At 49.0% G+C, this 27,041-nt stretch overlaps 2 protein-coding genes across 4 annotated transcripts; both read right to left on the minus strand.

Annotated features, from left to right (window-relative positions):
• Positions 1-1,411: 1,411 nt before the first annotated feature.
• On the minus strand, positions 1,412-20,698 carry NUTF2 (nuclear transport factor 2). Of its 3 annotated transcripts, none has more exons than XM_036441480.2 (5): positions 20,556-20,698; positions 6,954-7,081; positions 4,478-4,549; positions 4,300-4,398; positions 1,412-1,930 (listed from the first exon to the last, which is right to left on the minus strand). In XM_036441480.2, the coding sequence occupies exons 2-5, from the start codon at positions 7,050-7,052 to the stop codon at positions 1,817-1,819; spliced, it is 384 nt and encodes a 127-aa protein (XP_036297373.1). In that variant the 5' UTR covers positions 7,053-7,081; positions 20,556-20,698; the 3' UTR covers positions 1,412-1,816. The 3 variants fall into 3 exon arrangements, with proteins under 3 accessions (XP_036297373.1, XP_045438734.1, XP_036297374.1); XM_045582778.1 differs by lacking the exon at positions 20,556-20,698 and adding an exon at positions 20,325-20,450; XM_036441481.2 differs by lacking the exon at positions 20,556-20,698 and adding an exon at positions 20,086-20,226.
• A 2,253-nt stretch (positions 20,699-22,951) lies between these two features.
• THAP11 (THAP domain containing 11) lies at positions 22,952-24,990 on the minus strand. The gene has a single exon (XM_036441479.2). It carries the CDS (start codon positions 24,564-24,566, stop codon positions 23,640-23,642), a length of 927 nt encoding a protein of 308 aa, XP_036297372.1. The 5' UTR covers positions 24,567-24,990; the 3' UTR covers positions 22,952-23,639.
• Positions 24,991-27,041: the final 2,051 nt, after the last annotated feature.

A 27,041-nucleotide genomic window follows, 5' to 3' on the forward strand; every position in this document is an offset into this window, starting at 1 on the left:
GGACCCGGTCAATTCCGCCACCCAGGCTGTAGTTAGACCTCTCCAGAACAAGCTGAATTAGCAGGAGTCTCGCTTTCCTCTTTAGGAAATGAGGGGACCCAGGATGTCAATAGGTCCAGGAATTGCTAGATCATGATACCTCTACCAAAAACATCCCATCGTTTCCTAAGAGCCCTCCAGCATCCCATTACCCAACCCAGAACCCTCAGGCAGGAAGAAAGAAACCGGTTTACAAAGACCTCTTTATTGCAGACATTTCAGGCACAGGTACATGGAAGAAGCTGTATTGCAGATTTTAATACAAGGTGTTTTAAGAGGCAATAAGCACCTACCTCCCTCTCCCACCCCCCAAATACACAGTAGCCTAGATGAGTTCCACTGAAATCTCTTGAATATGCTCTCCTCTCAAACAGCACACACCCAGCTTGTGCCCAGTATAGCCAGGCAGTATCTCAGCGTCTGAGAAAGTCCTTGACCTCCATTCCTCCGTAGAGGGAAAGGGGGAGTACAGGTCAGGCATAGCTGTGGTGCCTCGCCAATCCTAAAACCCCTAACAGGGCACCAGCACAAGTCCTGGGTTTGGTTCCAGTCCGATTGCTACCTTGCCACCAGGTCTCTAGATTTGCCATGGGCAAGGCCTTTGTGTCCAAAACTGAGGAGCATAAACTGCCCCAATAGCTAAAGGATTTGAAGACAGTGAGAAGCTGTGTGTTAGGAAGGGAACAGGCCTAAACATGCCTTGCAGAAAGGTCTGAAAGGTGATAAATCCTAGAGCACAAATCCCTCAAACTCAGATTGCCTTCTTTCATAGCTCTAAGTCTGTACTCCAACCAACCGGGCCTGGAACTATAGGCACTTACCTTTGAGCAATGTGGTACAGGCTCTGAACTGACATTGCTCAAAGCAGGTAGTATAGGATTCAAACTGCCCTGTTCTTGGCTTGGGGTTTGGGGACACCCTGTGTGATCCTAACCCTTCTGGGGATAAAATAGCCCCCTCTCCCTCAAATTTTGCTCTGTGGGTCTGAACCTGATGGGCCATTTTTGCCAAGGCATCTCCGTGTTGTGGGATTCTGGATCACCGTTTGGTTACTGGAGCCCTGACCCTAACCAGTGTAGAGGTCACAGGTGTCAGAACTGACTGCAGATGCTTCAGTGCAAGGGAAACTTCAGGCCAGGCGTGAGCTCTCCCTGTCTGCAGCTCACTTTCCCAAGTCAGGTGGGTTGGGGAGGGCAACACTATGCCCTGGGCTTCTGACAGAAGCTAGCTGGGAATGCTGCTTCAGCAGTTTTCTCCTTGCAATAGGTATTGTTGAGTTGGGATAGAGACGTGAGAGTGAAACATGTGACAGCCAATGTGACAGGGTAGTTACAGATGTCCAGACAACTATTAAACTAATTAAAACAATTTAAACTGTTAAGAAAATTTTTGTGGTTTTATTGTATCATGAGGCATTGAAACATCTGAACAAATCAATATCTGGACGGTGAGGCAGCTGCTTTCTCCTTCACTTCTTTGGGTTACTAGAGCAACTTGTCAGTAGATTAAAAAAAAAAAAAAAAAAAAAAAAAAGACAACCTTTTGCATTAAGTCTTTCCAAGGCATGCGCTGGTACAACACAAACTTCTCCTGTCAGATGTAACTAGTCTAGCGTCCAAACATCATGCACAATACCTAGGTAGCAGCAGCGCACTGCGCCCGCTCCCACCTCGGTCCTGCTCGTTTGTGTATGATATTTGGAGCATCTGGAGGAGTGTGAATAGTATCTGGAAGAGGAGGGAGGAGGAAACAGCATGAGTGCCTGGCTGGGAGGAGGTCAGCCGAAGTTGTGCAGGGCAAGCCTGAACATGTCATTGGTGCAAACCCAAGCATCATTGATGTTCTTCAATAGGAACATCTGGTGGAACCCCATGATGGGGTCTTCATCGGCCTGTAAGGAGAGAAAAATGAGTCAGTAAGAGGGCCTCATAGAGACAAGGAATACTCATGAGTGCAAATTGATATAATGTATAAAACACTACACTGAGTACATAGAGGCTTATAGATGGCAGCTCACACTGCTATTTGCACTTAAACTGCAGAACAATTCACCAGTTAACTACAGCAAAAGAAAGAGAACATATACCTGCTTCTAAGCCCACGTCTCTGGGCACAAGTGACCAATCTGAAAGACTTAATGCAGCACTCACCTCCTAAATTTATAGTATCTATAACCTAACACTCTTGGGGCCAAGAGGTATAGGGACAAGAGGTATAGGAGCAGGATAAGGCTGTGGTGCCAAGCCACTGGGCCTTCATACTACCCCTTCATTAACTGATTGCACCAGTTAATCCAATCAGGAGAAGCAACTGCTAATGATGACTGTGGCCAAATACATGAGAAAAGGTTCAAAACTGAGTTCACACTGCTGTGATCACAGCTCTATAGGGGAAAAACACAAAGCATCGTCATCAGTGATCTGTTGAAAACCGAAAAGAGACCTCCAGCTAAACTGCAGACCAAGATGAGGTAGGAGTTCAGCTAATCAATAATCAATGCTGTCTCTAATATCACTAGTCTTTTCTGGTAATTATCAGCAAGGAAGCAAATCAGTCTTTTGAAGGCTGAGAGATTGACAGAAACAGAAGAAAGAACCTGAAGCCACGTGGGAAAGGTCAATGCTTACTGAGCCCAGCTTGGAAAAGTGGACACTGGGCCTCCTGGACCTCCTAAGAGTCTATTTTTTATAAATATATATTTTAGTGACTTTTATTTTTTTTTTTAATTTATTTTTTATTTTTTCTTACAGAAAGGAAGGGTTAGAGAGTTAGAAACATTGATCAGCTGCCTCCTGCACAGCCCCTACTGGGGATGTGCCCATAACCAAGGTACATGCCCTTGACCAGATTTGAACCTGGGACCTTTCAGTCCACAGGCTGACTCTCTATCCAGAGCCAAACCAGTTAGGGCAACTTTTATTTTTTCTGAGAGAGAAAGAGATGGAAGGTATAGGGAGAGAAAATAAAACATCAGTAAGAGAGATAAACTACCTCCTGCATACCCCCTACTAGGGATAAAACCTGCAACCTGGGTATGTACCCTGACCTGGAATCAAACCCCATGACCTCTTGGTGCACAGGATGTCACTCAACCAACTGAGCCACACCAGCTGGGCCCAAGGCCCATTTGAGCATAGAGACTGGGCAGGGCATCTTGGACAGGCAGGGGAAGTCCAGGCCACAAGTCAGGTCTCTTAGAGTCCACTGCAGAGCCTTGGAAGCCTCCCTCAATCCTTGTATTAGACACTCTAGCTAGCTTAGGGAGAGGGACTGTTATTCTGAGTTCCATCATGACAGTCCTAGGACCCTGGGACCTAGTCAAGCCAAGTTATTCTGCTTTGGGAAGGAAGAGAGGCTTTTTAGAAACCAAGAATTTGGCTTCAGTTGCTAAAGCACAAGAGGTAGGAGATTCTGGGAGAGTCCTTGGGGTAGAGGTGCTGAGGGGCCACAGGAAGATTTTGAAGATGACAGGTCTTAAGAAGGAGAAGGGGAAAATATAGAGATGCAGGAGTTCCCAAAACCTGCTTTGCTCAGCAGGTACAGGAGAAAGCAGCCAGCTCTGGGAGTGGCAGCATGCACTCCAGTAGCGGACTGCTACTTGGCACCCAGCTTGCCGGTCCAGGATCAATTGCCTATAGAAGGCCCACCCACACCTTGGGGTAATATGAAGGTACAGTGGACTGGCACCACAGCCTCATCCTGCTCCTATACCTCTTGTCCCTTTTCCATAAAAGCTCTAAATCAGAGCTGTCCACTAGAACTTACTGCAATAACAGCAATATTCTGTCTGTGTTGTCCAATAAGCAGCCATAGTGACTGAGTACTTGAACTATGGCTAGTGTAACTGACAGACTATTTTATTTAAGGTAATTAATTAATTAACGTAATTTTTAAATGAACACATGTGGCCCTGGCAGGTGTAGCTCAGTTGGATGGGCGTCCTTCTTATACCAAAAGGTTGCTAGTTCAATTTCCTGTCAGGGCATGTGCCTTGGTTGAGGGTTCAATACCCCCTACTGGGGGATGGGAGGTTGAAGTTTTGCTCTCACATAAATATCTCCCCCCCCCTTTCTCTCTTTCTAAAAATCAATAGTCTATAAAAAAAATTACCACATGTGGCTGGTTGCTATTATATTGAACAGCACTACTCTAGAGAGTCCCTCTGTCTGGGAATCCCTTGATAAGCAGATCACATCACAGGGAAGGCAGCAGCGCAGGAATCTCCCCTGCCTGCCCTCTTCTCCCTAGCAGCACTCTTACCTTAAGCTGGCCCACAACCATGCTGAGGATGCAGCTATCTGGCGTGGGCTGGTGGTCCTGTGCCGTGATGCTGTGCTGGATTTTCTGGAACGGAAGGCTCTGCAATAGAAAGGGAGGGTAGTGAGCTGAGGCCAGCAGGGAAGGAGATGCCTGCAGCCCCACCCTGGCTCTTACTTACAGACAACTTCTCCACAATGGCAGCTTTCCCCTGGAATTGCTGTCCTTCCCACGTAAGGCATGATGCGTCAATCTGAAAAGCAGAAAACCTGAGGTCAGGGACTCAGAGCACAAAAGTATCTCTGAGGCTCTGAGCAGACCCTAAAAATCAAATATTTTTTAGGAATGAGTTCTTACCTCAATTTCCCTGCCTGTAACAAAAGAAACCGAGGATAGCTTCTATTTTATTGATTTTTTTACAGAGAGGAAGGGAAAAGGATAGAGAGCTAGAACCATCAGTGAGAGAGAAACATCAACCAGCTGCCTCTTGAACACTCCCTACAGGGGATGTGCTCACAACCAAGGTACATGCCCTTGACTGGAATCGAACCTGGGACCTTTCAGTCCGCAGGCCGATGCTCTATCCACTTAGCCAAACTGGTTTTGGCTCGAGGATAGCTTTTAAACTAGTAACTTTATTTATCTTTATTTTTAAAATATATTTTATTGATATTTTAAAATATATATTTTGTTGATTTTTTACAGAGAGGAAGGGAGAGAGATAGAGAGCTAGAAATGTCAATGAGAGAGAAACTTTCATCGACCAGCTGCCTCCTGCACACCCCCTAATGGGGATGTGCCCGCAACCAAGGTACATGCCCTTGACCGAAATCAAACCCGGGACCTTTCAGTCCGTAGGCCAACGCTCTATCCACTGAACCAAACCAGTTCCGGCACTACTAACTTTAATTATACCCCGTTGTCCCAGAGCTCAGGCTCTAAAAACTAACAAAATATAAACTTATTAAATAAGTCCATTTTGAAGTTTTTATTCAAGTCATATGACCTCAGATATGCATGAGCCCCAGGGTGGCCATATATGGCCACGGCTCAGCCAAAAGCCATCCTAGTGTGTGGTTAATCAGCACCAGTCCCAGAGAAATCATCAAAAATAATTTGGCCGAAACCGATTTGGCTCAGTGGATAGAGCCTCTGCCTGCGGACTGAAAGGTCCCAGGTTCGATTCCAGTCAAGGGCATGTACATTGGTTGCGGGCACATCCCCAGTAGTGGGTGTGCAGGAGGCAGCTGATCAATGTTTCTATCTCATTGATGTTTCTAGCTCTCTCTCCCTCTCCCTTCCTCTCTGTAAAAAAAACAATAAAATATATATTTTTTAAAAAGATTTAGCGCCAAAACCGGTTTGGCTCAGTGGATAGAACGTCAGCCTGCGGACTGAAGGGTCCCGGGTTCAATTCCGGTCAAGGGCATGTACCGTGGTTGCGGGTACATCCCCAGTGGTGGGTGTGTAGGAGGCAGCTGATGGATGTTTCTCTCTCATCCATGTTTCTAACTCTTTATCTCTCTTCCTTCCTCTCTATAAAAAATCAATAAAATATATATTTTTTAAAATTTTGCCTGGACCGGTTTGGCTCAATGGATAGAGCATTGGCTTGGGGACTGAAGGGCCCCGGGTTCAATTCCGGTCAAGGGCATGTACCTTGGTTGTGGGCATATCCCCAGTAGGGGGTGTACAAGAGGCAGCTGATCGATGACTCTCTCATTGATGTTTCTAACTCTCTATCTCTCTCCTTTCCTCTCTGTACAAAAATCAATAAAATATATTTTTTTAAAAAATTATCTTTCTCCCCTCCTCACTCTCAAATCAATAAAGATTATTTAAATAAATAAAGAAACAACAAGGCAAAGATCCCAAAGTCAAATTAATTCAAGCTTTTTATTTAAATTCTTGATCTATGATGATGACAATCAAATAATAGTTATGCTGGATTTGGCCCTCCACTGGTAAGATCCCTTTCTCTCCTCCAAAATTTCTGAATGAACCCTGACTCTTTGGAGGGAGAGACAGGGGTCTGCCACAGTCCACTCAGGCTCTGAGGCTGCTGGATGTCTCCTATCACTCTTATCCTGGCAAACCTGATCAATCATATTTCTTTGACCAAGTCCTAGGAAGGTCAAATACAAATAGCTCCTGGTATATACGACCTCCTTTAAAATAGCAGCAAACAATGCCTGCACAGAATGGTTTTTCAAAGGACATACTAGTCTCTCAGGGCTAATCCCATTTGTTTCCCACAAGTATTCAGGCGCTTTTGGTCTACAAAAGGAAGCCAGACCTGGGGCCTCCATAATACAGCTTTGCAATGATGATGCTCATGGTTGCTACTTCCAGAAGGCACCGTAAGCCCTAGCTTCTGTCTGCTGCCACCTGATTTAGAACATTGGCACTTCCAGAACCATGGATGGCCAGCCTAGAACACCCGGCCCAGGGTACCAGAATCCTTACTTTGTGGAACATGACAGAAGGGAATGTGTAAACCAAGTAGCTGGACCAGACTTCAGGCCCCATGTCCCATGGGGAGCTCAGAAGGGTACAGCCAAATCCAGTGAGGGCTGCCAGAACTTGTGACCTGGACAAAGTGGCCAATACACCTGAACTAATCCCCTGGGATCATGTTTCTAGAGCTGGAGACTTACGTAAATTGCGCCTAGTTGGGTTCTGTCGTTATCAAATAACTGGTAGTAATGTTGAATGAAGCTGGATCCAATCTGCTCCCAAATTGGCTTGTCTCCCATTCTGGAGCGTCTCCCAGCCTCGTTGAAACCTGCAAGACCAGCAAAACAGGGAGGAAAGCGTTGGTATTGCCGGACCAGGATGTAGCCAGCTGCTATCTAGCTCTTCACTGACCCCCACCCCTCCTTGGCCTCCTCAAGCAGGACATCCTTTGCTGAGGTCTGTTCACACAGGGAACATGAAGAGGCCCCAGGGAACTGGTAGGAGACCTTTCCCAGTACAGACCAGTGTAGGGAGCCGAGGTGGACCAGACTCAGCCTTTCCTTTGAGAAGCCCTGGTTGATGAGACAGAGAGGTGCCAGGGTTGTGGAACACCAGAGATGGGTACTGAGGGTGGAGCCAGGACAAAGGAAAATGAGAACAGGTCCTTCAATGCCCAATAAGGGGATGGACCTTTAGGGAAGAGCTAAGCAGTCTCCCATAGCTTTTCATTAATCCTCTCAACAATCTGCAAGGCAAAAGTTATTGCTCTTCTTCCCATTTTGCAGGACAGAAACTACTGATGCCTGTGTAATAAGTGTCTGCTATTACAGCCCTCAGGTTCCCTCCTTGTCCTAGTGGGACTCAGCCCTCAGTGCCTGAACACAGCCCCAGTGCTTTACTGGCCGGTGGAGGAAGACCCAGTGAGATGGAGGGAAGATGACTCCTCAAGGCCCCATTTGCTACAAAAAGACTCCCATTAATCTTTTTATTTTATTTATATTTTATTGATTTTTTACATAGAGGAAGGGATAAGGATAGAGAGTTAGAAACATCAATGAGAGAGAAACATCAATCAGCTGCCTCCTGCACACCCCCTACTGGGGATGTGCCCGCAACCAAGGTATATGCCCTTGACCAGAATGGAACCTGGGACCATTTAGTCTGCAGGCCAACCCTTTATCCACTGAGCCACAATGGTTAGGGCTCCCTTAGTCTTAAGGAGACAATTTATATATTTGAGGCCAGGTAATGCCTGGCCCTTTCTGGGGCATTTCTTCATTGAGGGTGACCTCTACCTACTTCAGAGATAGGGATGAGTTCAGGGGATCACAAAGTAATAGATGAGGGATGTGGGGAGGGGAAATGGATGCTCTGTGGGGGAACCATTTCATCTCTTCAAATCTCTCATCCCTTGGCTGTCCCTCTCTAACTTCTGAGAGGAAGAGGAAGCACCCTCCCAGCTATAGACACCATGCCTCAAGGGTGTTAGATGAGAGACTCACTCTGGTTTTGTTAGGCCCCTCCTGGGGAAGGAGGTCCACATCTCACAGCAGGATCCCATGACAGCAGATCCATGTGTTGTTGCATAGTGATCTGATTTTAGAGGAGCCAGCCCCTCTCTCCTGATATGAGGACTCTAAACCAAAGCAGTGAGAAGGTAGGTTCAATCCTGGCAGAGAACCATTAACAGTGGTAGGAGATGATGCAAGTCACTACCTTTCTTAGAGCCTTAGCCTCTGCCTCCTCCTCCTCCAATAAAATGGAGGTGGAACCAGTGGTTGTGATGCCTCATTAAAGGAACCTGGTCAAGCCTTCAGCTCAATGTGATAAGTGCTAATTCACTCCAGTCCCTGTGACCTCACCTAAAGCCAAAGGAGCCAGTGAGGAGGGACAGTGTAGGAGGACAGCAGCTTATCCTCAATCCAGCCAATCTGCTAGCCTGCGACCAACACTCTAGCCAATGAGGAGCCAGGAAACGGAGCCAGCTTTATTTTAGGTCCCCTAGGAGGTGGTGGCACTAAAAATAGCAGCCCAGTGCTGGGAGTACTAAGAAATGTCCAGGAAAGTCTAAAATAAGCAGAGGAGAGAACTTGTACCGGGCCACGCCTGTTACACAGGAACACAAGGTATGTCCAGTTCACACTCTGCCAAGAAACAAATAAACAAGTAGGAAAAGCATAGGACCAAGAGCTAGTCTCAGCTGTGATGTCTTGGTGACATTTCCAAGGAGTACTTACACACAAGCTGGAGATTACTTGAGGCAGGCACAGCCCCTCAGATAGCTGCCCCTTCTATCCAGTATTCAATGTGCTTAGCTCACTCACTGCAGCCCAACCCTACCACATCTTATCCTCAAGCTGACTTGCCCAGCCCGAGAGCTCTGGGGCAGCGGGATAGCTGAAGGAATGGATAAGGGCCATCTCTCCTTCTCCTAGCAAGGCTAGACAGCCCTAAGAGAAGGTCTTGGAGAAAGAATATGCTAATCAGGCTCAGTGGATAGAGCGTCGGCCTCCGGACTGAAAGGTCCCTGGTTCGATTCCGGTCAAGGGCATGTATGTTGGTTGCGGGCACATCCCCAGTGGGGCTGGTGCAAGAGGCAGCTGATAGATGATTCTCTCTCATCGATGTTTCTAACTCTCTAACCCTCTATCTTCCTCTCTGTAAAAAAATCAATAAAATATATTTTAAAAAATAATAAAAATAGCATAAGCAAATATATGGGGAAAGGAAAAGAGGTCAGGGCAAAAAATCGGGAAGGGCCAAAACCGGTTTGGCTCAGTGGATAGAGCGTCAGTCTGCGGACTGAAAGGTCCCAGGTTCGATTCCGGTCAAGGGCATGTACATTGGTTGCGGGCACATCCCTGGTGGGGGGTGTGCAAGAGGCAGCTGGTCGATGTTTCTCTCTCACCAACTTTTCTAGCTCTCTATCTCTCTCCCTTCCTCTCTCTATAAGAAAAAAATAATAATAATAAAAATAAAAAAAAAGAAACTGGGAAGGCAGAGATGGAAGGTGAGAAGAAATTTAGAAGATGATCCAAAGACAAAAAAAAGTGCTGACACTGTGGGTCAGTGAGGCAGAGGAAGCGTGTCAGTGTCTTTTTCCTTCTCAATACTGTCTTAGTGATGTGATAACTTGCTACACAAAAACTACTTGGCAGAAGTAGTGGTGGAATGAGGAGGGTGAAAGGATAAAGGGACAGAAAAGTCCTTCGGTCTAGTGGGGCAAGGCAAGAAAGAGGAAACTCTCCTGAGGAACAAGACAGCTCAGGGTTTTCCAGAAAGTGCTAGAAGAAACCTTCAAAACTATGTGGACTGAGGTCTTTGCTTTAAAAATGGCAAGCAGGGGTCTAGCTGGTTTGGCTCAGTGGATAGAGTGTTGGTCTGCAAACTGAAGGGTCCCGGGTTTGATTGATGATTCTCTCCCATTATTTATATATATATATAAAATCTTCATCTCTGAAATAAATAAAAAATATATTTTTAAAAAATGGCAAGCAGGGCTCCTATGCCAATACCTGCTTGACCATGATTTATTTATTTCCATGTAATGGCCACAATAACCATGTGGTCAGAGTTCACTGTCAATTGGCTTAACAGGTAGGAAAACAGGATCATTGATGTGAGTCCTGTTCCAAGACCATGCTCTGGTCAAGGCCAGTGCTTTTTTAAAAAAATATTTTTTTTTATTGATTTCAGAAAGTGAGGGGGAGAGAAATAGAAACATCAACAATGAGTGAGAATCACCAATCAGCTGCCCCTTGCATGTCCACTAGCCTGGCATGTCCCCCGACTGGGAATCAAACCAGTGACCTCTGGGTTCCTGGGTCTAAGCTTAATCACTGAGCCACACCCAGCTGGGCAAGGTCAGTGCCTTTCTTTCTGTTCCTTTGCATCCTGACCTCTAAACAACAAAGCTGGCCATGTCCCTCCCCTAAAGCACCACCCTAGCCTTTTAATTAAAGGCCAAACTCCCAAGCAAAACAGGTAGCCAGCCACACCTGTCCCTGCCTCTCCAGCCATTCTTTCCTACCTCAATCCAGGTCCACACACAAATACACCAGAACTCACCAAGTGCCTGCCCACTGTGTTGTCTTCCCTCCCCTCATCTGCCTGGTCAGTCTCTGCTATTCTTTATTTATTTATTTTTTTTATTTTATTTTTTTTTATTTTTTAATATATTTTATTGATTTTTACAGAAAGGAAAGGAGAGAGATAGAGAGCTAGAAATGTCGTGTCAATGAGAGAGAAACATCGACCAGCTGCCTCCTGCACACCCCCTACCGGGGATGTGCCCGCAACCAACGTACATGCCAATGACCGGAATCGAACCCGGGACCTTTCAGTCCGCAGACCAACCCTCTACCACTGAGCCAAACCGGTTTCAGCTCTGCTCTTCTTTAAAGTCATTATTCAGATCTCCACATATTCAGGAACATACTCCTTCCTGGACTCCAATGTTGAGCTCCAACTCCATGGGCAAACGAGTATCAACACACCCAGTGCAGCTCAGGGTTTTCCAGAAAGTGTGAGAAGAAACCTTCAAAACTATGTGAAGCCCAGTCAGCTGGCACAGTGGTTATGTCTACCTATGAACTAGCAGGTCATGGATTTGATTTCTGGTCAGGGCACGTGCCCAAGTTTCAAACTCCATCCCCAGTTTGGGACTTGCAGGAGGTAGCCAATCAGTTATTCTCTTTCATCATTGATGTTTCTCTCTCTCCTCCCCTCTCAATTCCTCTCTAAAATCAATAAAAATATATTATAGCCCTAGCTGGTTTGGATTAGTAGACAAAGTGTCGGCCTATGGACTGAAGGATCCGAGGTTCGAATCCAGCCAAGGGCACATGCCCGGGTTTCGGGCTTGATCCCAAGTAGAGGGTGTGCAGGAGGTAGCCAATCAATGATTCTTTCTCATCACTGAGGTTTCTATCTCTCTCTTCCTCTCTGAAATCAATAAAGAAATATATTTAAACTAGAGGCCCGGTGCACAAAATTCATGCATGGGGGAACACACGCATGTGGTGTCCTTCAACCCAGCCTGCACCCTCTCCAATCTGGGATCCCTTGGGAGATGTCCAACTGTTGGTTTAGGCCCAGTCCTGTAGGAGCCTAAACCGGCAGTCGGACATCCCTCTCCAATCTGGGACTGCTGGCTCCTAACCACTCTGTCTGCCAGGCCGAGAGCCCCCTAACCACTCCTTTGCTGGCCTGATTGATACCTAACTGCTTCCCTGCTGGCATGATTATCCTCAACTGCCTTCCCCTGTGGGGCTGAGGGGACTGGGGAACTGGAGCTGGATAAGGCAGGGCTGAGGGGACAAGGGAACTGAGGCTGGATGAGGCAGGCTGAGGGGACTGGGGGACTGAGGCTGGATGAGGCGGGGCTGAGGGGACTGGGTGCCACCATTTTGAGAGGGTGTGATGGTCAATTAGCATATTCCCACTTGAGGCCTTTGATTTAAAAATGCCAAGCACTCCTGACCTAAACACTCCTCTACCTAAACACTGTAGCACTGGGCTGTGAGGATTCCAGTAATGTTTTTATTGGACCCCCAACCTCCTGAGACAGAGCATGGCCCAACAAATTGCAAGCTTTATAGTTTATGATTCTAAACATCCCACAAAGCTTTCAACTCATGGCCAGGAGACAGCATTCCTAAATCCAAAAAAAGAAGCAGGGAGCAGAGCTTCCCTCCCATCTCCATGCAATACAGGGGAGATGTCTGGGCCAGGCAGGGAGGATGTTCACCAGGATGGTCAGTAAGCCCTAAACCTTGTTTCTAATACAGTTTTTGGAGAAAGAACAGCCTGGAAACAAACAAAATGCCAAGGCTTAGAGGCAGCCTCACCTCAGATACAGACTGACCTTCATGTCGGCTTCTCCTACTGCTCTTTCAAGAGGGCCGCTGACCATGCCAACAGTCCACAGGCTGACCGAGGCCAGGCTCCTCCAGGAGCAGAAATGACCTCAATGACCTCTTGCCCACTGAGCATCAGCCCTCACTGACTGTTAGGTCTCTGTGGGTGCAAAGATCCTCTAAGAACGTCTCAAAAACTGTGACCCTCTCCCAATAAAACTGCACAGAGGCAGGAGGCCCAGCCCACTGAATAGTTTCAGGTTGTTTATACTCCCTGAGGTTCGGTCATAGACTTCAAGTTAAAACCACTGGCTCAGAAGATCCCTATAGGCAACAGAAAAACTTCATTTTTACCCTCAAATTCTGAGCCAGTATTTCCAGGGACAAAACTCGAAATAGCAGTGCCCAACTAATAACATCTCCTTTTCACGAATGGGTATTAGGTATAGAAATGTGCTTACATGCACTTATCCCTAACACCCAGAGTCAACACCCAAGTTAGAGATGAGCAAAACAAGGCTCAGTGAGATTAGCTAACTGTAACTTGCTCAAATCACTAACCTAACAGATGGTAGAATCAGATGGAACCAGTGGACTCGAGAGGTAGGACTTCCAGCAACAAGTGGCCTGAACAGCACATAGAGCTGAAACCCCGATCTCTGACCTTGGCTTTCTCAGACAGGTTGCAGGCCTGAAGCAGGACTTCTGCTTCCAAAGGCGCCAGGCAGATTTCCACACTAAACAATAGGTGTTTTCATGGATGATCTGTTACCCCAAACCTTCAAAATCACAACCCTGGCTGAAACTGGTTTGGCTCAGTGGATAGAGCATCAGTCTGCGGACTGAAGGTTCGATTCCGGTCGGGGGCATGTACTACCTTGGTTGCGGGCACATCCCCAGGGGGGGGGGGGCAAGAGGCAGCTGATCGATGATTCTCTCATTGATGTTTCTAGCTCTCTATCCCTCTCTCTTCCTCTCTGTCAAAAATCAATAAAATGTTTAAAAAAAAAATCACAACCCTGTTCTACCATCTCAGCAAAGCAGAGAGATCATGGCCAGGCTGAACCTGGGGAAGGGACTGGGGCAGGAATGATGGGAAAGAGGACACCACTCACCCTAGACTGACACACAGAAAGATGCTCACATGTCTGAGGGCCCAGTACTGAGGCCTGCAAGGAATGCCAGCAGATGTGCTGAGCTCATAGTGAGGTCCTGGAACTCGAGGCCAATGGCGGCTATGACTCACACCTACTTTCTGCCAAGCCCTAAACAGACCTGAAGCATCTAGGACCCAGAGCATAGCTTTGAATTACAGGGGGAGGGGAAATGCAGTGTACTGCACCAGAGAGGAAGACACTGCAGGTGTCTGTTCTTCAGTTCTTCAGTTCAGGAACAAGCTGCCCTTCTGATTTCATGGTGAGGGGTGCCGTGTATCCTGCCCTATAGCCCTCCACTGACAAGTTATCCTGCGATGGGTAACCTGCCCTCCCAGCTGTCCAACCCTGTCTCCTGCCACTGACACCTCCCCTCCCCCGCACCCTTCATTCACAGCTTCTCTGTATTCTTGTTTCTGGAACATACTAAGCCTGTTCTCACCCTATATGTTTGCAACTGTTGATCCTTCTACCTGGATCACTCTTCTCCCTAAATCTTCATGTGCCTGGTTCCTTGTTACCTATGTGTCAGCTCAAATGTCACTTCTTCATAGATACCTACCCTCACCACTCACCCAAAAATAGCTGCCCTGGTACTCACTTCACCATTCTGTATTACTTCCTTAGAACTTGTCACTAGATGCAATTGTCACACTTACATACAGGGTGGGACAAAAGTAATCTTCATCTGTTTGTATGGAAAATAATACAAGAATAAACTCTCACATACTCACAACTGTAAACCTATTTTTGCCTCACCCTGTATTTGCTTATGTTCTGTGTCCCCGAAAAGGGCATCTCTATTCCCATGGTGCCTGGCTCAGCCCTCAAAAACTAAGTCTGTGAATGTGGAGGAGGCGGGCTGAGGCCAGCCCTTCTCTGGAGGAGTAATTCAAGGTAAACCCTGCTCAATTTAAGTGGCCAAGTAACCCACTTCCCCTCCACCTACGTTTTCTGTCCTAGTTGTCAGGCGTGTGGCAAGTGGGGCTTGGCCCCAACTCCCTCTTCCCACTCCCAAGTTCTTGGTCAGTCACCTGAGGGACAGCTGTGACTAAACAGCAGGCACACAGCCCCATGCTCAAAGGCCTGGCCTCTAGCCTGTCCCTCCTCCTCTTCTCCCTCATGGTGTCGCCTAATCAATAACTGTGGCATGTTAGGGGTAATCAACTAAGGATATAAAGCAGGACTACGCTGTAAAGAGTCACTGTCAGGTTTCAGGTGAATACTAGTCCAAGAGCTAAGAAGCCTTGACCTAGGACTGCCAACTGCCTTGTCACCACTCTCCTGTCTGAAGTCTAGAGAGCAATTAGCCAAGGTCTGATGCCCCACTGGCTGGCCAGGACAAAACCCATCTTAGAACCAACCCTTGCTAAGATCTAGGTGTCCCCAGCACCCAGATGGCCTTTTCCTCTTCGGCCTAGAGGGAAGGCTCCTTCAGGTTGCCCTGGCTAACCCAGAAGCTGAATCGGAGACCTGCATTCTGGTCTCTGCTCTGCACTTACTCAGTCGCTGAGTAGCTTCCCATTTCCCAGGAGCCTCAGAGATCTCTGGGGCCCCTGACCCAGTCAGCTCCCATCTATGAACTTGCTGGTTAGGTACACATGAACTTGGCTCCTTCAGTGTGAACTGAAGCACCTAAGCGACCACCCCCATCGTCTGCCACCATCCTGCCTGGCCAATACCATCGTGACATTCTATGACTGAGATAAGCAGGGTAGTAAAGGGATGGACGCAGAGTCCCCAAGATGGTGGAGGGAGTGCCTCCTGCTAGCCAAACAGCTGTGTGTGTTCACTGCCGAGCCTACAGAGCTGGCATGGTTATCATCGCTCTGCAGGTGAGGAAACCAAGAGGTTAAGAACAAATTCAAATGTCCACAAAGCTGGCCTAGACTGGAAGAGCTGCAAGCCAACGTCAAATAACAAAAAGCATATCGGTAGCAAAATGAGGTGGTGAGGGACGGAGCCTAGGCCTTTTTCTCTCCTCTGAAATCAGCATGTTCCACGCCCCGCAGGACAGAAAGCCGCTGAGTGCGTGCTTAGCTGGTCAAAGCAGGTTGACAGCATAGGAACAAGTGAGAACTTCCATTCTCCTGGGCCTGAAACTCCCTCTGTAAGTGGGACCAATGTCTCTATACACAGACATGCTTCCAGGGGCAGCAGTTTCTGCCCTGGTGAGATTCAGTGGCTCCGATGGCCTATCTGAATTTTTAAGGAACAAGCACGTTAGAATTACCCGTTTACTGAGGCAAACAGCCCTCAATTCCCATGCCTTGGAAACATTCCTCTCCTGAAAGGGGTTCTCTTTCTCAAGGTAGGCCCCTCTCCAGACTAGAGCTTAGGGAGTTTGCACCAAGCGAGTGACAGCAGCAAATAAGAAATAAGGCCCAGGGCAGTCACAGGAAGTTCTCCATCAGCCAGTGATGGGAGCCCTGGGGTCAGTGAGCAGGGACCCTCTTGCGTCCCTTTCCCCTGGCCACTAAGACCTTCCCTAGTCACAGCCAGACCTAAACAAAGGATTCTTTTGAGGAAGATACATTCCAGTGGATAGGGTAAGAAGGAAGGTGCCACACAGAACTGATGGTCAGGGTGCTGACCAGAGTATCACGAAGTCCTGGAAGTTATTCCAGGGATAACCCACACTCTGCTGTCTCCCTCAGGGAGGGAGTCAAGAATTCCTGCTACACGCCCTAACTGGTTTGGCTCAGAGGATAGAGCGTTGTCCTGCGAACTGAAGGGTCCCAGGTTCGATTCCAGTCAAGGACATGTACCTTGGTTGCAGGCACATCCTCACAGGGGTTGTGCAGGAGGCAGCTGATCGATGTTTCTCTCTCATCAATGTTTCTAACTCTATCCCTCTCCCTTCCTTTCTGTAAAAACTCAATAAAATATATATTTTTTAAAAAGAATTCCTGCTGCATATGGTCAAAGCAAGAAAATCACAGAATCTCAATGCAGCCAACTCAAATTCAATTCAAAACACAAGCTTCCTCAAATGGCCCATAAGAAAATATTAAGGATGGAAAAAAGCCCATAAAGAGGTTTTTCAGCTCAACCCAGCCCATAGAAATCCTGCCCAACTTTCATTTCAATATCCATCCTGTGAAATCTTTTTGGATCCATCCACCCCTCTCTCTCCAAAAGAGCTATTCCCTTTCATCCTGGGAGGGTGCCTCTGTGTCACTGGGGGAAGGTGTCCTGATAGGTACCATTCCAGGAGAATTGGGCATTTTAATAAAAGTGACCTGAGAGGGTCTCAGTGAAGCCCAGACTCCAGGCAGGGAATAACAGGAAGGCCACAGAGCACAAAAAGCTGGTGAAACTCCCAGGCACTGGAAGACTACCCGCAGAGATCTAAGGGATGAAGAGCAGGCTATAGAAGACAGCAAGTAGATTCAACAGCCACACAATTTAAAGTAGTGACAGCTTCGCCTAAAGGACCCAGACCTTCCAGGGCCCACCATTTTGGAGGTATACCTTGCTCTCTGTACTGAAGGATTGGACTCACTAACAACCTTTCCTCTTTAGTGCTCTAATCATTTAGAAGTCCCCTCTTCTGTAAGGGCCAAGAGCCCCTATGGGTCCCATCAATTTAGTCCTCAGCACAAAACAGCATTACCCTTTCACCAGGCCTGGACAGGATTCATTTTTCTTTTTCTTTCTTTTCTTTTCTTTTTTTTTTTAAAGATATTTTATTGATTTTTTACAGAGAGGAAGGGAGAGAGATAGAGAGCCAGAAACATCGATGAGAGAGAAACATCGACCAGCCGCCTCCTGCACACCTCCTACCAAAGATGTGCCCGCAACCAGTGTATAAGCCCTTGACTGGAATCGAACCTGGGACCTTTCAGTCCGCAGACAAACGCTCTACCACTGAGCCAAACCGGTTTCGGCAGGATTCTACCTCCAGCCTCAGCCCAGAGCCTGACACACAGAAAGGGCCCAAAGAATGGTTGCTGAATAAAACTGATCATTAGTGAGAAAGGAGAAAAAAAATAATTTCAAGGAAGATACTAATGCCTCAGTAAAGGAGTCCTAGGATTTTTTTATATAAGGTGCCTTCCAGTTCTAAGATTTGAGAATTCTCTCTCTCTTTTAAATCATTCATCCCATCCAAACCCACCAACTATAGACAACAGGATAAAGTGAGACATGGCTCAGAGTGGAAAGGAAGGCTCCTAGTTTTGAGCTGATTCAGAACCCAGTCATCCTCGCACCATGCCCCCATGCTTATGTAGACACATCCAAATGCACTGTGCCAGGCCTCTTTCCAAATCAGACCATAGAAAATGCAGCTCAGTGGGAGTGGCTCAGTGCTTGAGCATGAGTCTGATTCACAGAATGAATGAGCAAATACCCGGTTGCAGCTCGATCCCCAGTAGGTGGCATGCAGGAGGCAACCAGTTGATGATTCTCTCTCAGCATTGTTTTCTCTCTCTCTCTCCCCCTTCCACTCTCTGAAATAGAAAGAGTAGAAGATGCAGAATGATTCTGGAGAACTTCCCGGTTCTTCTCTTATCTCTGAGACCCAGATGGCTTGCCAAGTTCCAGAAAGGTCAAGGGCTTCTGGGGGATCAAGATACCTAGCAATAATGTGCTGACTCCAGACAGAGAAGTTATAAGGAACTTCTAAAAGGACTGGAATGAGAGGGAGGGACCTGAATTCCCATTTCCATGCAACTTTGGAGAAGAACAGTATCTTTTTTTTTACCTTGTAGAAAACTCTTGTGATCAAGCCACCCAGGGCCTTCAAAATGTGCAAAACTAACCCATAGCCTCAAGCCCAGCTCACCTGAAACTTATCTATTCTAGAAAGAACTAATCCAGACAATGTAGAACAAGCATGTCAAACTCGTGGCCAGAGGGCTTTGACATGCTTGATGTAGAGAGTCATGCAACAAACTGCTTTTAGCAATAAGAGATTCCACCACATGGATCCTGTGTCCTGTGGGTAATCCCACCATTGGCAAAGCAGGCCTCTCCTGAACCTGCAGAATAAACCTGACTTCCCTGTCTCATGCGCTGGGAGGTGGATTGGCAAGATTGAGTTCAGAGAAGTCTAACCCTTGCCTGTCCTCCCTAACCAGCGAGAATGACTAGATAGAGCAATTCAACTGCAGGAAACTTCCAAGGCTAAAGCCCAATGATCAGGGGGAAAATCACTGGAAGGAGGGAAAGTCCAGAGGTGGAGACTTTCTGCTCCATGGGCCTAACTCAACTCTTCTATGAGAACTGTGGCCCAGAAGCCACACTGGGTCAGAGGAATCAAGGCTTGACAAGTTGTGTCTTCCCAAAATCCCATAGTCTTCTCTGGACAGGTCTATTATATAACCATTCAATCAGAAGGACCTTTACAAAGCTTATCAGACGACTACTCAATGGCTAGATACTCCACTCCTCCCAGAACTTAAGGGGTCCCTGGAGCCATCAAGGACAATTTCCTAAAGCCCAGCCAATTTACTGCCTGTTCACCAATCAATCCAGCAGCTGAGAAGTGAAAATGCAAGTAAGGGAAATCTGACTTCCTGCAGCTTTCAACTCTAGGTCTGCTACCCCAGCTTCAGAAGGCCTCACAGAGTCTGTATCTGAGCCCCACAGCCCAAATGTGATTCACCCCCAATGTTGTTTCCCAGTCGAGTTTCTTGTTTGGCACTGGGTTCCTGGACCTCAGGCCTGGAATCCACTTCCCCCTTCTTTGAATTCCACCGTTTCACCGCCATTCTTATCATTCTTATGGAGTCATTCTCCTCTGGGAGGAGGCCACAGAACTCTGGGAGGGGCAGGTATAAGGATTAGGCTGTGCCGAGGTCTAATACTGTGCTGGAGGCTCAGCCATCTAACCTCACCTCCTTGGCTTCCTTCCTCCACTAAAACGGCTGGCCAAGCCACCACAGCTGGAACCTGGTCACACACACACAGAGAGAGAGAGAGAGAGAGAGAGAGAGAGAGAGAGAGAGAGACAGAGAGAGAGAGAGAGAGAGAGAGAGAGAGAGAGAGAGAGAGAGAGAGAGAGACAGAGAGAGAGACAGAGAGAGAGAGAGGGCGGGGGCTGAACCATCCAACCTGGACCTGCCGTATCACATCAGGCCAGTTCTTCCAAGGCTGATCAGAGGTGAAGTCCCACGTGAAACTCCCTCCAACTCCAGATTACTTGACTCTCCCCTCCATGCAGAATTTACAGATGAGTCCCAGAGTTGGGAGGGGGAGTTAGACTTCGTGCACTCCCAGCGGGCTTGTAGACAAGCATCCTACATCCCAGCCAGGCCGGTCGGGAACAGAGTTAAGAGTCCTAAGCCCGGGCTGCTGTAGACGGGCGCCCTTACCCAATGCTGACTCCGGAGTGGGCTGGAGAATGCTTGCCCATCTCCGGATCCTCCGCAGGTGGGTAGCAGGACGTGGGGCTGGGGTCGACCCATTGACCAGCCTGCAGAACTTGCGGGACTTGGGCAGGCCGGGTTAGGCCAGACGGGGCGGAGCCCGAAGAGCCCCGTCTGAATAGTCAGGACAAGAGAAAAAGACCCCATCCTAGCGCAGTCCAGTGCTCCCGCCATGTGCACGGTACCTCCTGGATAGAAGCCTGGATGTCTCGGTACTTCCCCCAGCCGCCGTCTCAGAGGACCGGCGGGAGGCGGAGTCGCGCGCGACACATGGCCCCGGCCCCGCGCGGCTTCGGGCCGCCAGGGGGGGAGGAGGGGAGGGGCCGCCCGGGGACTCGCAGCGGAGGCTCCAGGCGACCGGGAGAGCGGCTCTTGCGTCCCAGCCCCCGCCCCGGCACGCTAACCCCGACACTCACCCGAGGGGCTGGCACGATGGCGGCAGCGGCGGCGGCAACCCAGCGCGGTCGGCGACCGACTGTCCCTTCCCCCCTACCTTCCCTCGCGACCCCCGCTGCACTCTGGGAAACGCAGTCCTCCCCGCGCTCCTTTCTGGCATAGGTACTCCGAGAGAGAACTACAATTCCCGGCGTGCTCTGCGCCGAGGCCCAGACACGGACCGCAGCGCGGGAGGTGAGGCTAAGCCCGGGAGGGCGGCTGCCGGGGCAAGCCCCTGAGAATTGTGGTCTAGCGGAAGCCTCTGGAACATCCGAACTTGGCGCCAGGCGAGGGTCAGGGTTTGTTGTCACCAGGTCCCAGCTGGTCCGACCCCACCCAGGCTGCGCCGCTGTCTAAGGGTTGGCCACGCCTCCATGGGATCCTAGGTTGGCCCCAGACACGCCCAGCCGTCCCTCCCAGGGCCCCGCGCCGTTTCCGCTCGGGAACCCCCCTCCTCTTTAGTGCTCCGAGAGGTGCTCCAGGCCAACCCGAGGCAGAACCCATGGCTTCTGCGCCCTGCCCACCACTATTCGGGCCCGAAGCGGCTTTTTCGAGCAGGCAACTTTCTCCACGGGCTGTAGACTCAAATGTTCCTCAAGGTGGGGCTCAGCTGCAGACTAGATTTCTCTTAGACGTGTACAACTAAAATCTCCAAGACATTTTTTTTTTATACAGGCAGACAGCTAAGTGTTTAATTTTTATTAATGAGAAAAGAGAAGTATCTGGCTCACCCCACATTTCCTCGTGACTTAAATGACCAGATTGCCCTTTCCTTTCAACTCCTATTTTAGTTGTTTCCTGGGCAACGCAAACATGGAAGGCCAGCCTCTGGGTCAGGCGGGTAGGTGGAAATGCCCTAGTTTACCAGTGCAGGGTTGGGGAAGAGGCATAGGTAAGGGAAATAGCTACAAGGCTTCCCCTGGCAGCTCCAGGCCAGAGATCTCCCAGTACTCCTGTTCTTCCAGAAGAGTTTTGAACCTTCACCGACCTGACCTGACCCCACCCTCCTAGTGGTGGCTGGTAAGACTAGGCCAAGCTTATTAAATTCCAGGTCTGTACTATCTCAATACTTTGCCTCATGCTTATTACTCAGCCAGTAAGAACTCTGCATTGTCCTGCTTGTGGTGCATCTGGGACCTCCCTTGCTCTGAGCTGTCCTCCCAAGAAGCAAAAATACTATGTACACATTACCTCCAGAGACTCAAGTCCTGGCCCTCACTCAAGTCCTGGGAGTGCTGCTGAGAGGTTCGCATGAGCCAGAGCAGAAACAATGTTCAGTCCCTTTAACAAAATGGAGCTAGAAGATACACTAAAGAGCATGGTCTGAGCCTAGGAAATCCCTCCTAGTGCTTCAGTGAGGACATGTGAGAGACTGGCCAATAGCTGAAGGCAAAAGGTTTCAGTTCCAGCTGGCCTCGAAGGGCACTGCTATGCTCCCACCACCTTGTTACTAGCCAGAAATCTAGAAAAGGCAGAGATCCAGTCTCTTCCCCAACCAGGCACCCACACAACCTATGCCCACCCTGCCTCCCCACCAAAAATGTTTCTCAAGTCAGTGCCAAAGAGAAGAGCAGAGACTGAGAAACATTTCAGAGTCCTTTCAGTTCGCAACCAAAGGGAAAGTCTCCAGGCAAGTGGCTTTGCCCATAAGTAACAGAGAAGGGAATGATGTTTTTATGGAGCTCAAGAATTGTCCATTTCAGCCCTGTTAATAAACAGGGCTAGCTTTAGAGGCATTTGCTTTTCCCTACTGGATTTGAGCAAAATTACTTGGAGCTACAGATACAAATGTTATCTCACCCCTACAATACCCAATCTTAAGAAAGATGCAAACAGCCATGAAAATGAGTCGAGTCACAAATCCCAACTCCTGGTCCTTAAAGCTTGTATGGATAATTCATACTGAGAGTACCAAGGCGAAAGGTATTTGTACAAGAGTCCTTGTGCCTGCAGGCGCCAAAATGGCTGGTTCTCACTGTGGTCCTCACTGATTTGAGTAATTGAATGCCCACGTGGATTAGACACTGTACCAAGACTAAGGGCTACAATGGTGGGCAAAATTCAACCCTGGCTGATAACCTGGGAATTCAAAACCCTCAGAGAAGCAAACAGTCACAATTCAGTATAGTTCCCCGTTGTTCCTTCCCCCGTTAAAAGAACACAGGCTGCTCGCCCATGGACAAACTGGGACCATTTTGAGCCAGTAAGTCCGTGAGGACCTTAAGAGGCCAGGGTCCTTGTGCTTAGGACACCTTTATGGAGAGACCATCTCTGCTCCGAGTCAGCCTGTTCCTTGAGACCAGGCCTTGGCCTATTTCCCCCATGTTTCAGAGCCACTTAGCTGAATCCTTATAAAAATAAAACGGCGAAACCCAAGTAAAAACCTTACCTTCTGTTTAATTCATTTTGCCAAACAAACACAGTGAAAACTTTAGTCTGACTAATTGTACAGAAAATAGAATTTGTAACCAGTAGCAAACATAACAAGATAAACCTAAGTCCCTGGCAAGCTGGATCTCCATCAGCATGTCACCTCGATCCCCTTACAGATGGCCTCCTGCGGAGGGAGGTCCTGGGAGGCAGAGGCACAGATCTGCCAGCTCCTACCAGAATCACAGGCTGCCCCTGGGAAAGAAAAGCATGAAAAGGAGAACTGATGTCACTTGGCTCCCTTATCACTACACACAGAAGAGCTGTCTCTGATTGCTGGCAAACCTCAAGGTGTTGTCTTCCCAAAACCAGTCCTTGGGCATCCCACCTGCCTCCCTACCGGGTAAGTTTCAAGTTCAGCGGTTCCTAAGCCTCTGCTTAACCAGAACCCACAACATTAACAGGAGACGGGGATGTGGGGGAAACAAAGTCATTAACTGCTGGTGTCACCAGAGCAGAGTCCAAGGTCCCAGACTTCAAGAGGAAACAACAAGGGTGCCAAGTCACCAGCAACAGTCCAGCTGCCCTAAGCCTCAGTACAGTCAACCAGTGTCCCAGGAGTATAGGTGAGTTCGCAATGGCGGCCTGCAGGCATCCTGGGCTGGCAGGGCCCGGGGAGTCCCAGGGGGACCCGTTCACATCCCGTGCTTCTTGCGGATGACAGACATGGCCAGCAGCCGATCCTTCTCTCGGAGCTCTTCGCGCAGTTTGGCCTCGGTGAGACGCAGGTGGCGGATGCTGCCCTTCATCTCCTTCATCTTCACCTCCATCAGCGCCAAGATGTCCCGCTGCTCGTTCAGCTTGCGCAGGAGCTCCTCCTCCGTGGTGCCTGACGACAACGAGTACGAGTGGTCGGAGCCAGTATCAGGGAAGCCCTCTTCCCCCACTACCACCAACTGGGGGCCCATAGCGCACTCGGCAGCCTCCAGCCCGGCGGTGGCAGCCTCTAGCTCGGACGCGGCAGCTGCGGCGGCTGCGCCCTCTGCGGCCGCGAACTCCACTTGCACCGTCAGATCGATGGGCTTCACATCATCACCGGTGGGAGCAGTGGATGCCTGCTGCACGGATCCAGGAGCCTGGCTGCTGTCCACAGCCGCCTGAAGAGTGAGGAGCACAGCCGCAGAGGCAGACACCAGGTTCGGCTGCAGCTGGGCGGTCTGGGCAGCTGACGGCGTTGGATGCTGCTGCTGCTGCTGCTGCTGCTGCTGCTGCTGCTGCTGTTGCTGCTGTTGTTGCTGCTGCTGCTGCTGCTGCCTGCGGCGAGCGGCTGCGGCCCCCGCGGGTCTGCGTGCTACTTTGCGCTCGTTAACGCCGCGCAGCGGGAAGATGGTGGGGACACGTACCGTGTAGGTCTTGCGGCCGCCCTGGAAGTGGACGCTGCAGAGACGGTGACCCGTGGTGGGCTGGAAGGTGGAGAAGCATCCACTGACGCCAGCGCGAGACACGTTCTTGAGCCAGAGGCGCCGCAGCTCAGCGTCCTTGGGAAACGTGTAGAAATGGAGAGCCTTGTCCCGGTGCGAGTTGTTGTAGCAGCCCGGCACGCAACACGTAAAGCCTGGCATGGCTGCGCCGCGCGGCCCGGCCCACCGGCCTCCTGAACTCTTCGACGGCCCGGTTGTCTGCCGCCGCCCGCCCCTCGACGGGCGGCGCCGCGCAAGGCCTTGGGTGGCTTCCCACTACTGCCGTTCAGCACGGCCGGCCGGCCCGGCACCCCGTGCCCAGAATACGCTTCCCGCCGGCCCGCGCCGCGCAGCCCGCCAGGCCGCCCGCCTGCGCTCGGGAGTCGGCCCCGGGGACGCCGCGAAGGACCGCCTGAGAAGGAGGACTACGCCCCCCACAATGCACCGCGCCAGAAGCCTCTTACTTCCGGGGCGGGGTGTGCTTATTCCGGCCGCTTTTCAGGGAATCGCCAGGACCCCCGTAGAGAAGATTCTTTCCAGAGCTGGCTCAATCAGAGTGGATTAAAGAGGTGTATTCGGTTGGAACGCTGTCGCCTGGATCTCTCTTTGAAAAAAATCACAAAACACTGACGGCGCGCGCTCCTCTGATGCGCAAGCGCTTTGGGCATATGCCTACGGAAACTACAAGTTCCGCAATGCCTTGCGATGAACTAGGCGACTGCGGCTTGGAGCGCCGCCCACAGGAGAGATTGGGTTACTGCGGACCAGAATTCGGGCGAGGTGGTACTCCTTGCCGAAGGCGAAGGCGAAGGTGAAGGCGTTCCTGCAGGAGTACATTAGCCGGACCTGGGCCGGGGCATCCCTTAAGACCTTGGGATCCTTTTTCTCTTCGTTGGGGCTCTCCCCCGACACAGTCGCTGCTTGGGTTGATTCACTTATTGACAGAAACAATGATCAATAGGTGCCTTTTGTATGCCAATCACACTGCCGGGATTTGGGAACCTGGCAAGAACCAGACAGACAGGCTGGGGTTGAGGGCCGGACTTTTGGATAACAGAAGTGAATGAATGTCTAATCACAGAAATAAACGATCCACAGGAATTAACTGGATGGAGAAAAAAATGGGAAGTAGAGGTCCAGGAAGGGAGAAGAAAAAAAAAAAAGGAAAAGGTTGGGACCACCCTGGCATGTGTCCTTGACCAAAACCAAACCTGGGACCCTTCATTCTGCAGGCCAACGCTCTATCCACTGAGCAAAACCAGTTAGGTCTAGGCTCCGCTCTTAAAGTGCTTGGAAGGTGGCTGCTGGGGTAGCAGAAGCCGCTTAAAGATACCAAATTGGGCCATATAAAGATTTGGGATTTTATTCTGTAAGCGACTGAGAACTGTTGAAGGGTATTAAAGAAAAGGATGGATAGGATTTGCATTGTAACAAGAAACTTCCCTCCTCCCTCCACTTTTAAGAGGAAATATTCTAAAGGGCAAGAGAAGCTGTAGAATACCAGGAAGGAGGCCAGGCAGCCCTCCAGGGGAATTACCTGCACCAAGTCCTCCTTTGCCTCCCCCTTTGTTCTATTTCTTGCTCTTTTTCACCTTTATCCCGACTCTTCCTCCTCTTTCCCCCCCCCCCCTAATTATAGACCACGGGTATGAAATTGAAGCCTAGTATATATTACTTATAATTATTTGCTATAAATACAAAATAGATTGGGCATTTAGAAGCTTGCAAAAGAAAATAATAACATTCCAAGGTAATGTTATTACTACTACTATTATCATTATTATTATTTTGTTGTTCTTTGCTTAAAATGTAGACAAATACAGGACAATGTGGGGAGAAAGGGCTTCACAGACCCATTACAGGAGATTGTCCCATCCCTCATGGTCTATGCAGCTGATGTCCACAGCTTGAATCCTTCAAATTCAGAAATACATTCTCTGGTATGTGTAGCCTATAGTGAAAGATGTACATTCATTTGGGTGAATCATTTATACAATGGTAATAAATACACACTTTGTTATGATTAAATGTTTATGTAATATGTGCAGTAGAGATAAAATTCAGCAAAAACTCATTCTATACATTATATGTTTTCATTATCATACAGTTACTGATAGGTTTCTACTCCTATCTCAATATCTTCAAAAAAAAATATATATATATAATTGATGTTTTACAGAGAGGAAGAGAGAGGGATAGAGAGTTAGAAACATTGATGAGAGAGAATCATCTATCAGCTGCCTCTTGCACACACCCCACTGGGGACATGCCCGCAACCAAGGTACATGCCCCTGTCCGTAATCGAACCCAGGACCCCTCAGTCTGCAGGCTGACGCTCTATCCACTGAGCCAAACCAGTTTCTGCTCAATGTCTACCTTGCTCAAAAAATATTGGTGAGCTTTGACCGATTTGGCTCAGTGGATGGTGCATCAGCCTGCAGACTGAGGGGTCCTGGGTTCAATTCTGGTCAAGGGCTTGTACCTTGGTTGAGGGCACATCCCTAGTAGGGGGTGTGCAGGAGGCAGCTGATTGATGTTTCTCTCTCATCAATGTTTCTGGCTCTGTATCCTTCTCCCTTCCTCTCTAGAAAATCAATAAAATATATTTTTAAAAAGGAAAAAATATATTGGTGAGAA

The sequence above is a fragment of the Pipistrellus kuhlii genome, unplaced genomic scaffold (genome assembly GCF_014108245.1).
Source record: "Pipistrellus kuhlii isolate mPipKuh1 unplaced genomic scaffold, mPipKuh1.p scaffold_m20_p_17, whole genome shotgun sequence".
Taxonomy (NCBI): domain Eukaryota; kingdom Metazoa; phylum Chordata; class Mammalia; order Chiroptera; family Vespertilionidae; genus Pipistrellus; species Pipistrellus kuhlii.

Bases quoted from the DNA above. Each gene is read 5' to 3' on its own strand.
- NUTF2 (XM_036441480.2), bottom strand. From the start codon at position 7,052: ATGGGAGACAAGCCAATTTGGGAGCAGATTGGATCCAGCTTCATTCAA. The intron at 4,550-6,953 runs GTAAGTCTCCAG...TCTGCTTTTCAG, and splicing joins CCCAACTAGGCGCAATTTAC to ATTGACGCATCATGCCTTAC. The intron at 1,931-4,299 runs GTAAGAGTGCTG...CTCTCCTTACAG, and splicing joins TGGTTGTGGGCCAGCTTAAG to GCCGATGAAGACCCCATCAT.
- THAP11 (XM_036441479.2), bottom strand. From the start codon at position 24,566: ATGCCAGGCTTTACGTGTTGCGTGCCGGGCTGCTACAACAACTCGCAC.